Source organism: Podarcis tiliguerta, assembly GCF_965153285.1.
Source record: "Podarcis tiliguerta genome assembly, chromosome: 2".
In the NCBI taxonomy this organism is placed as follows: Eukaryota; Metazoa; Chordata; class Lepidosauria; order Squamata; family Lacertidae; genus Podarcis; species Podarcis tiliguerta.
Genome location: NC_139535.1, coordinates 57,135,271 through 57,147,037, shown reverse-complemented (window position 1 = coordinate 57,147,037; position 11,767 = coordinate 57,135,271). Strand labels below are relative to the sequence as shown.

At 42.5% G+C, this 11,767-nt stretch overlaps 1 protein-coding gene across 3 annotated transcripts in view; it reads right to left on the bottom strand.

Moving 5' to 3' along the window:
• Window positions 1-1,365: 1,365 nt before the first annotated feature.
• RNF145 (ring finger protein 145) overlaps window positions 1,366-11,767 on the bottom strand; it is a 58,450-nt gene continuing 48,048 nt past the window's right edge. For all 3 annotated transcript variants that reach the window (XM_083422896.1, XM_083422895.1, XM_083422894.1), the window contains exons 7-11: window positions 11,078-11,218; window positions 8,913-9,095; window positions 6,249-6,396; window positions 5,141-5,497; window positions 1,366-3,048 (exon numbers count right to left, since the gene is read on the bottom strand). In XM_083422896.1, the coding sequence (XP_083279022.1) occupies window positions 2,614-3,048; window positions 5,141-5,497; window positions 6,249-6,396; window positions 8,913-9,095; window positions 11,078-11,218 (1,264 nt within the window). In that variant the 3' untranslated portion in view covers window positions 1,366-2,613. The remainder of the gene's footprint in view (window positions 3,049-5,140; window positions 5,498-6,248; window positions 6,397-8,912; window positions 9,096-11,077; window positions 11,219-11,767) is intronic.

Sequence of the window (11,767 nt, the reverse complement as noted above, 5' to 3'; positions counted from 1 at the left end):
ACGGCAGCCGCAGTTTGGTCGGCTGCTCTCTGTGCTGCAGATTACAGGTATCAACATATTCTACTGCTAGCCCCGCTCTAGCAGCGAGCCTGAAGCAGCAGATCTAACCAGCAGAGGGAGTGTGGTGTTAGTAGGTTAAGTTGCATAGTTTTTGTGGCTGTATTTTTTTTACAAGCTCCTTATTAAAAAGACGTTTTGCTTCTGTAAACAAACAAACCCCTGCATAGCTGTAAAATGAAGATAAGGGAAAGCAGACAAGTCCTTCAAATGAAGCAGCTCGGTAGAGGAATAATCTTCCTTAGGTTCCTAGGAACCATATTTCTTAGGTTCACATTTCTGATCAGCTATACAGACACAGCCTTAATTGTAACCACACTTATTCCATTCCATAACATTACATGGGAAGTAACAAGTGTGAGCTGCAACAAAATTGCAGTGCTGCTCCTCAGGTTTCCAGCCTCCTCCCCACTCCATTGCATTACCTAACCCCACTGCACCAATAATCAGTATTTTGTGCCCACTAAGTATGCTCAGACCTCACTCAGATTATTATTTTTTTGCTGGGGGGGGGGGCTCTCTCCTGTTGTTTTTTCATACACTGCAGGAATTTTATTTTATGTTTATGCTAGTGGGATGTGCCCATTGCTGCCTGGGAATTTTTGGAAAACTAAAAATATGTTTGTTAAATGGATAGCGTAATTTGCGAGTTTGGACTTGCGATGCCACAAATCTGAAGTCATGCCAAAGTGATGTTTTGGTCTACCTTGATTCAAAATGGTGCTTGGCACCCAAAGGGCAATAAAGTCTGTCAGCTCCACCTTGGGAAGCCTTGTGCCGAGTCTGGTGATAGTATCTTGAGAGGCGGCTGAACTTAAGCCCCAAAATGGGCAGAGCCAGGATAAAGTCACGTTTTGCTCTACCATCTTGATTCAAAATGGCAGCCAGCATCCAAATGTTGACTAAAGCTGCTGCTCCCATACGGTGAATACTCATGTCATGTTTGGTGATGATTATCTCAACAGGTGTCCATACCTGCATAGAACAAACAGACAAACCACTTTCCAAAATATATAGATGTAACATATGTTAGTGTGTGTTACTGTAGTCTTACAACTCCTACAAACATTAGGGTTTTCCTAAGCCTTATATTGCCTTCCTGTGTATGGATGATGCCATTATTGCTGTAAAAAGGATAGGCACTCATATAATGAGTTTATTATTAGTATATATGATTAAATTATTAGGATTGCAACTTTAGCTTCAGTTCATAACCCATAGAATTCTAGAATTGTAGAGTTTGAAAGGATCCCAAGTGTAATCTAGTCTAAAATCCTGCAATGTAGGAAGAACAAGACAATCAAAATGTAAAAATCTTCAAAAGTACTTTATTGAGACATTCAGCTATGTCTGTCAGTCTACATCCAAATTCACTACTAAAAAATAAAGTAATGTCACATTTCACATTAGGTACAACAACTCTCGAGAAAAACAAAAAATTGAGCCAAGCCTAGTGTATAAATAAGTGACTAGTTCCTTTTCATATCAAAATTCACATAAAAAATTGCCAGCTCCCATCCCTCCCACATCCCTAGTTCTACCTGAAAGCCATGATGAATGTAAAAATTTAAATACACACACATTTTTGTCAAAGAAGGGGGAAAGGGAAGAAAAAGGTGCAAATCCTATTAACAGCTTTAGGAGTGGCATTTGCGGCGTTTGATCATACAATTGATGTACTCATTCCCAAAGGTGCAAATATTGCCAGGAGATTAATACTGTTTCAATTCATCTGCAAGAAATTAAACACTACACAGAACTCAACAGCACTGAGAGGCTTCAATCAGCACCATAAAACTCCTCCCATTTCTCTCTTGCACTCACTGGTGGAGGCCAGACAGAAAGTTCACCGGAGCTTTAATGACTTCACACAGCCCATGCTGTCCAGAAAGTTCATGAACAAAAAAAGGTTTTCTAAAACATTGAAGTGTTTAAGACTCCATCATAAAAATTCAAGAGTTGCTATAGATTACATGAATGCAAATGCCCTACCCCGACATGCCCAAAGCACCACACTCGACTTACTTGAGTGCTGCCCTGTCCCAACACAATCCTTGATTTGTTTATTGTTACTTCTGAGATCTACAGGAGTTGTGTCACTGTTCTCGACTGAGCTCCGCTCACTGTAGAAAGACAAGGCCAAGGATATGGACTCAAACCTCTATTGCCCTTGAATTTTATTCTCCCTTTTCCATTTAAACAACACTGTCTTTTATTTTAATCTCTCTTCCTCTCTTTCCACTCACACCCCAACATCCTCACATTTGTTCCCCACCTCCCGCCGCCCAACTTTCCCTTCCAACAATACTCAGTTTTGATTTCCAGTTTCTGCCCTTTTGCAACATGGTGGCAGCTTCTAAGGTAGTTTCCAGTGGAACCCACTGGCAGCCCTGTAAACGAAGCAGCTCACAGAAAATCAGCATAGGATATCATAAATACATTTTGGCCAGCATTCTGAGAGTTAAAACTTGTTCGAGACAAATAAAGGGTTTAAGATTCCGTCTGCCAAATCAGGAGCTCCTGGAGTGCTTAATTCTTCCACCAGCGCCCGCCAGTTCAATTCTGGATGCAGCTCCCTAGGTCTCGCGTTGCAACGTCTTCCCGTTCTTCAGCCGGCTTTTTGGCGGGAGTTTCCCCCTGGCCAGACTCACTGGAAGACGCAGTGTCCAGACTGACAGAGTCATCCTTCACATTGACAGAGTCCTGCAGGGAGCCTGATCCTTTGGCAGCTTGTCCATTGTCACTAGGTTTGCCTCCTGCCCTTTCCTGGTGCTCTGCACCGGCGGGCTCAGTGGCTTGTTGCTGAACAGTGTTTTGTTCTGCTCCGGGATTTGGTTGTGGCACGGGCTCCAATCCTAGCCCCGGGGGCTGAGTGGGGTTTTTAAGTTGGCAGTGGCACAGGGGGCAGGTTTCTTGCACATAAAGCCATTTCTTAAGGCAGCCCGCATGAAAGAAATGGCCGCAAGGCGTGATGATAGCAGATTTCATGTCCTGAAAGAAAGAAGGCAGAAGGATCACACAGCGCCCAAGCAAACACACAGAGTCCTGAAGCTACCCTAAAACTCAGCATGGACTGCTAAATGGTAAACCACAATGACCCAACTGCCCATGTATATCTATGCATTAGTAACACACGAGAACAGCAGAGCACAAAGCATAATATTTCATTCTAGGCAAGTAGGCTAAATTTTAATTACTAAGGATTTGCAGTGCAAGAACTACATAGACACAGCTGGATGAATGGCACAATTCTGTGCAGAAACAGCATGTCCCATCACCCTTTGGCTAGCATGATAAGTCACTCTCCCAACCTTTGAACAGGAAAGGGAGACAAGCAGAGGCGCCAGCTTCTCCAGACAATTGAGGGGGTCTGATGGGATGTTCTGACGTCACATGTGGAGCCTACTGAATATTGGGGGGCCCAGCCCCCTAAAAAATAAGATGGGGGGCATAGTGCCTTGGCCCCCAGGAGCCAGCGCTCTTGGAGATGAGGACAGTGTACTGGGCTTCTGAAGTTCTTTGAAAGCCTTCAAAACGCAGCACAACTGCAAGATTATCTCCACTCCCCTTTTCCAGTTCCAAGCTTGGAAAGGGCCTGCTGCTTTGGCGCTCTATTTCCAAGGTAATGAGGGTTCCTCAAAAGTGCAGCATGACTGCTGGAATGCCCCCAACCTCAGCTCCAAGCTTGGTGCTGGAGAAGGTCCCTCACACTGATTGTCGGGGTGCAGCATGAGGTCAGGCAGAGGGTACCATCCCTGGAAAGAGCAGCAAGTTCCTGGCACAATTTCTGGTTGGCTACCAAGACTAGCCAAAATATGCAGATGCCTGCCTGAAGCATTTTTCACTGGCAGTTCCATTGAACCTGGATCCTTATATATGCAGTACATGTCCTCTACTAGTAACCTGTGGCTTGGATTTGATGTTCCTAAATTGTAGCTAGGAAAGTACAAGAAGCTTTGTATTCCAAGAGCCATCAATTCAACCACTTCATTCAGATCCAACACGCAATCTTAGGAAGAAAAGACAGTTTCTGGGGAGTTTAAAGCACAAATGTGGAAGTGTGGCTTCCAGGTTTATTTTAACTTCATTATTAATGCTCACTTAAAAGACTAGATCTAATTTAGATAATTGGCCTTTTAATTTCTGCCCAACTGGTTCTTCAGGGATGCAGTGAACAGGCCTCAGAGATTAAATTGTTCTTGCAAAGTCACTGGGCAGGAGTTTGGAGAAACTAGTTGAGACTGTGTGCGAAGGAACCCAACAGTCTACCTGCATCTCTGGGTGGCTGCAGACATCGGCTGCAAAGCAAGCTGCCAGTGCAAGCTTATCAGCATACACACCACACAATTTATTTCAGGCACAATTGTCAAAGTGAGATCCTTTATAAAGCAGTTACATTTGTTTCAAAAGATATGACTTCAAGACGAATTAAAATGTGAAGCTTTAGTTTATTTAAAAAACTATGTTTGATGCATTTTACAAAATTACAGGCATCCTCTGCCTTTGACCACTTTTTTTGTTTTGTTTTTAATTGTGACTGGTGAAGAGACTAGGCCAGCTCAAACATTTAACTGGGCTGGTGTTACAATTTGCACGGTGGAAGTAGTGCATAACAAAATGTGTGATGTGAGTATACTATTTGAAGTCTTGGAAATATAATGACCCTATCTACTACTCATCTGCAGAGGGAAGAATCATACATGTCAGGTCATTGTGCAGACAGGCTGGCAAATCATAGAATTATAGAACAAGGGTCATCTAGACCAACCCCCTGCAATGCAGGAATCATAGTGAAGGGGCAGCCTTGCTCCCACTCCTCCATTGCACAGGTGGAAGTGCTAGCCCTGCAGGTATCTAAACAGGACAATTGTACTGCAATTTTATGTTGTGAACTGCCCTAAGATTGATGGATGAAGGGCGGTTTACAAACAACAATAGTAACAGTAGTAACAGTAGTAATAAATTCCCCAGCTCAATTCATTTATAACCCAATTCAAAGGCATAAACTCCAGCTCTTCCAACAAAATACCATAAGGAAACAGAACAACATCCACAAAAGTACCATTTCAGAAGAGCTACACACCTGATAGCAGATGGCACAGATATCATTGTGTTGTTCCAACTGGTCTTTGGTAGCAGTGGGCAGTGATTTGATCTTATTCACAGCATCCCTGCGGAGAAGAAAACTCTTCCATCCCAACTGAGCACGAAGCCACACATTGTAATAGGAATGAATGAAGATGATCATTGAGCCCATCACAGTCCATTCTCCAAAGATGGTTTCCGACACACCATAGGCAACGACACAGAGAGCCACTAGGAACTCCAGCAGTCGATAGGTGCCATTCACATAGTAAATGACATCATCCATGTTTTCTACCGGCTCTCTCCTGAACTCCTCAACCATAAACAAGACATAAATGAAGAGTGTTCCAAGCACCTGGAGCAAGAAAAAATGACACTGATTTAAAAAGGGGACTGAGTCACAAAGCTAGAACTTCACAATATTATGTTTGCACCGGTGAAGAATATAGATACCTAATCTAACAATGCACTTGCATAATGATAAATATATAATTGATATATTTAACAAGACAAACTCAAGGCTTAATTTTTTTTATTAAAAAAAGTGGAACACTATATATTAATGATTTATGTATTTTAAGTGGAAGTCTGAATTTCAATGTTAAGAGTTTCAACACAAATACATTATGGCATGATCAGGATAGCTTAAGTTACATGTAATATTGCTAGATACACTCCAGCCATTAAGTAGTTTTAAGGCTCACTGATTTCAGCAGGAGAGATTTGAGCACAAGGTCAACTCTGCTGTTAAAAATCAATGGAAAGTGCTCTGCTTTAGCTGGGTTGTGCCCAACTGTTTGACATAGATGGTTTATGTTTAAACTTCCTTAGTAATGGGAGTTTTCTAAATTGGTGTATCTGTCATGCCACCCATTACAATCTGTAAATACAAATGCCCTATACTTGGGCCTGGAACGCAGACCAAGCTTGATGGAAAAGACATATTCTTTCAGTCTGTATTCCCAACAGCAACTTGGTCAACACTTTGCATTCTGCTTTCCAGCTCTGGTTTTCTAATCCTTTCCCAGCTTGTTCCACACAAGGCCTTGCTGCCAGGTACGAACTAAAAAATAATTAACAGCATACAGGAGGCCATTATACCTTACCTGGAGGGAGGTGAGAATGCTGCTAGAAATGATGATCAGTAACCAGAAGTCCATGTGGAAAAACTGACAGATCATGTAGGCCATGTAAGCTGGGAAGACCAGCAAGAACAAGCACAGGCTCACAGCGCGAAAATGCTTCCAAAGGCTCCTGTAAAAAGAAACACAATTTTAAAATTAAAAAGGGCCCTGGCTTTAGTCTTCAGTGACTTGCTGAGCAGCATCGTCTCGGTGGGGACCATCACAATCCCTGCGGAAGAAACCCAGCATCTAATGGACACCCAATGGAGCTGAATGTTTGAAAATTAAAGACAAGTAGTAAAAGAAAGCACTTCTTCATGCAATGTGTAGTTGAAATTGTGGAATTTGCTCCAGCAGGAGGCAAGGATGGCCCCCAACATGGACAGCTTTAAAAGAGGATTAAGCAAATTCATTGGGGAGAAGGCTATTGGTGACTACTAGCCACCAATGGCTATGTGCTACCTCCATAGTCAGAGGCAATATGGCTCTGAACACTAAGAACTGCAGGTGGGCAGAGTGTCGCTGCACTCATGTCCAGATGGCAGACTTCATCTAGGTAGCCTCTATGAGAGCAGGATGCTGGACTAGAAGGGCCACTGGCCTGATCCAGCAGGCACATATTACAGTGGTGCCCCGCAAGACGAATGCCTCGCAAGACGGAAAACCCGCAAGACGAAAGGGTTTTCCGTCTGCAGAGGCGCTTCGCAAGACGAATTTCCCTATGGGCTTGCTTCACAAGACGAAAAATGACGAAAAATTTTGAATTTTTTTTCCCGCTCCAAAACCCCTTTTCCTGAAGCGCTAAGCTGCTAAAAGCATTTTAGCAGCAAAACCGCTAATCCCCCAAGCCTTAAAAAGCCGTTTTTAGCCCTTAAATTGTCAATAGCGCTAATCCGTCAATGGGCTTGCTTCGCAAGACGAAAAAACCGCAAGACGAAAAGACTCGCGGAACGGATTCTTTTCATCTTGCGAGGCACCACTGTATGTTCTTATGTAACAACCCACTTAACTTTTGAACATGATTGTCCTTTCGTTTCAGCAGATGGGGGAAAAGCACTCAGTTAGCTTTATAAAAGTAGCATTATTGAGTGCCATGTTGCTTCTCTCATTCGTGACCTACTTCAATGGAGGAAGACTGCATGCCCCACCCTCCGAAGGGGTTATCTCTCTGTAACAGTACATAAGCATAAAGCGAACACACAGATATATCGCTATCTCCTGAAGGAAAGGAACCCACAACTCCGAGATACAGCAGTGTCTGTGTAGAGAGGACTTGCATACTCCTGTATCTTTAATTCATGAAAATACCAAGGCGCAACATCTGGATCTTAAAATTTAAGGACACCACCCATAGCCATTTCTAGATCTTCTTTCCCCAGCCTAGTTTGTACCTGGCAGAGCTGAGTTACAGCCTGCTGCCAGCAGAGCCAATTTATAGGAGCCAGCTATGCATGCCGCAGCTCTGATATTCCCTTTTCCCTCAGCTAATAAATTTAGCATTTAACATGCTCCAACAACCTGTGCTGGCCACAAGTAACCTCTAAGCAAAACAAACAGACACAGTGGATATAAATAAGCCTTCTTTTATTTACCACACTTTCAGGCTACACAGAAGAGAGGAAGACAAAGCTACAGGGAACGGTGGCAAGGTACAAAAAGCCAGAGCTTCTAACCAGGACATTTTTTAAAAAACCCTCAAATATTATGCATTAGGTCACAGGTAAGATGCGACACTAAAGCAATTTTAGTCCCAAATTCTTGCTGTTCTAGTAAATCAACTTCAGGTTTCTAACCCTTACACATTTAAGGTTTTCTCTCCCCACTCCTCTGATTTATGGTCCTCAGTTGCTGTGCTCACTTTCTGCTATGTATTCATTCGGTTGCTATTGGTCGACTTGGTTCCATACTCCAATTCCCACCCTTTGCACCTCCTGCCATGCTGCTCCTTTTCAGTGCTAACTCAATATACTATTCAAAACTTCTACATAAGAACATACACACAAAAAATAAACTTAGGCAGACATTTAGCAGAAGAGCTGTTAATCCTCATGACATTATTTTAGTATTTTATAGCTGCATTTAAATACGGTGACTACTAAGACTGAGAACTACTCCCATACATTATAAATAGCACCAGAGAGAGCAGAGAGGACTGAACAGGGAGTATCTGTATCCCACTTCTTTTCAGCTGCTAAGGATCTAAGCCTTCCTTCCAGACTCACAGGGCTGGTTCAAATGAAACAGAGACTAAGATTTCAATGAGCCTTGGGATCAGCTGTTCCCTTCTCCCTTGCATTGTGCAGTGGTTTGCTCCTGTATTCCCAAGTTTGAGGCAAACCTCTGCTTGCTGTTTTGCCCACACTGACAAACTATGGTTTGTGCATGCTCTGCCAACCAGGATCGTAAGCCCCATAGTTGATCAGTTCAAAGGAAATGGCAAGCAGGAGTTTGCCTCAACCAGCAAAGCAATCATCATGCATGAAGAAAGGAAGGAGTAAGTGAGCCTGATGACCCTTGAATGCTCATTCTCATATTTTGAAGCCATAGTTTGGTGCCTAAACTAACAAGCCCATAGTCCAAAATCCCACATATATTTACTTGGCAAAGCAAGAATCAATAGACACCACTAGAAAATGCACAGCTTACTTGTCTCTTGAAGCTCCCAGAGCTAAGACAATGGGATCTGCTATCTCAAGCATGGACTGCAGGATGGACGCAACCACAATGAAGAGAATAATACTGAGCAGGAAGGCCCGGTGAACAACTTGCAGTTCAATCAAGCCAGTCTGCACAGCCAGAATCAAAAGTGTGACTCCTTCCGTCATCCCTCTTCATCACATAAAAGGAAAAAAGGGGGGGGGAGGGAAACAAGAATAACATTTGTAGTATTAATGAACTCGGCTCAATTTTAGAATTGTACAACGTAACATAGAACTATGTTGCGGGTTTCTGTTGTCTTTTGCATCTGATCCTTTTTCGAGACATTGGCTGTCAGCTGCAAATCCCCAATACAGTGCATTGGTCTTGGAATTCAAATTTCTGTTGACTCGACAGACTTAGGCAAGTCACCATCCATAAAATGGCTGGTGTGAGGGATGTGTGTGGTGGCCATGGTAGAGCCTTCTCTGTGATGGCCCCCAAACTGTAGAACTCCCTTTCAGGAAAGGTGTGTCAGGCACTGTCTTCTCTACAACTTAAGGCGGTCACTTTTCTTTCGGCCTTTGATAGCTAAACTATTTAGTTGATACATATAATATTACTCATTTATCTAATTTATGAATCGCTTCCCATAAAACATCCTGAAATGATTTAACAATAAGAACTTCAACAATAAAAATGCATATAAATACAATTGTATGTCTGATAGGGTTACAGAGAATGCTCTTGTATTTGGGGGAAGGGTTGTTTTTCATCTTTCTTGGTGCCTTGTATTTTTCTTCTAGATGTAACCTACCCTGAGACCTTACAGTGAAGGGCAGCGGACAAATGTAATCACTAGCAATTAATATGAATTAATAATGATCACATGGGCCCTACATTACAGAGCTGTGAGACTTAATACAACTGCACATATCCTGTAAAATACAATATTGGTACCAGAGAATGTTTTTCGACATCTTGTCTTCACCTGAAATGATCCCGGATCTGATCTCTTTGCATCTGATCTCTTTGATTCTTGGTTCATTTTTGAGTACAATATATATGCTTATGTAACAATGTAAGATTTCAGCATTCTAGAAATTTTGTACCACTAATGTTTATCAATTCCTATTTTTATGCCAAGCCATTGTTGGAGAAAGGAAGCTATTTTCAGCTGTCTCTCCTTGTAATTTAAACAGGCTTTCAGGATGAAACAAAATTACTTTGGTTGGCACACAGAAGAGAAAGGAAGGAAACTGTGGTATGAAGGGAGGGAGGAGAACACAGGCTATTACGTATCACAAAATGATATCACAATGTGCCTGGTGCTTTTGGGAGCTAAGGAACACCAGGTGCAACTCTGAGAAGCCTACAATCTAAAACCGGGGACATGAGAGCCAAGGGCAACCGACTAGGGCTACTCATCAAGATGGCGAGCAAATGCAGGTGTACATTCATTAAAACATCACAAAGAAACTGCAGGATGAAGTAAGAAGAATTGTTGAAGGAGAGATGGGGAACCTGTGGCCCTCCAGATGTTGCAATTTACACCAGCTCTGGCCAATGGTTGTTAGTTGAAGTTGATGTGCCACAAGTCCTACACCCCTGTGTTATAAAACAAAGCTTTGGGGGAGGAGCTTGAAGAGGATTTCCCACCCTGTCAGGTTGGGGTGTTCTGGCAGGGAGCAAAAAATATAAAAGGCAAAAGTGAAGCAAACTGATAATGCAATAAAAGCTTAGGAGAAAAATTACCATCAGATGTGCAAAAGAACTTTTAAAGCTCTCTGCTTTGCTTACTGGGCTCTGGGAAGTGCCTGTGTGAGCTATGGAGGCTCTTGCTAGATCTCCAATGGCCCCCTGCTCTTCTGCCTCCCCCCGCCAAAAAAAAAATCAGCCAAGCACATAAAGCTGTGATCGTGTACCTAAAACTTGAGCAAGTTGCAATCCCCTTGGAATGCACTGCAAAGGAGCTAAGCAGCATGTTTCTTAGGGGGAAAGGTACAAGATAGCCTATATTTCAGTGTCAAATCCAATAACAGTAGGACCTGAGCAATATAGTAAGCTATTTTTGTGGCGAGCGGGATTTAGAAAGATTACACTATGCTGTGCTCAGCCTAACTAAACACAACCTAAGTTGTCAAAGGTTTAAGCATCCTCTGCTGTGCACTTACCTGTTCATTGCCGGGTCGTTCATGAATGCTCGGTAGCCTTGCAGGTAAAACTTGCAGAGGGTTAGGACTCCAAGTGCCACGAAGGAGACTGTAAACACCAAACCCAGGAGGGAATAGGGAGTGCTGCAGCATTCTGCAATACTAGGAAGGAGAAAATACAGCTGAATTAGATCTTTGTGCATAGATACACAGAAGAGGTTTGATGCGGCTAAAACAGACACAAGGAGAACAACAGAGTAAGAATAGGAGGGGAATGGAGACAGGGGTAAGCAGGGGAATATCAATATGAATCAGTCTATTGCCATATTCTATAAATACTAATGCTGAAGCTACACATCTAGCCTAGCAGTGAAATCCTAAAGCATTTCTACTCAGAATGGGTCTTAAATGTACACACGTATCACGAAGCAATATTCAACTATTGGGAGATATTATTGGAGATGTGTATTACAAGATAGTACCATTGAGGCAGGGGGTCCAGTCCGCTTATATTTTGATAACAAGTCGTTCATTGACGAATAGAAATTAATACTTTTAGTTTGCTCATTGATGTTTCAATCCAAAAGAGTCCAGTTACATGCAAGGTTAAACCAATGCTTTTCTACATCAATTCTCATTTAGCCAAATATTAGACACAAGAAATCAATTGTGGTGGGGCACCAACATTGAAGGGTACATATACAAGGTTTC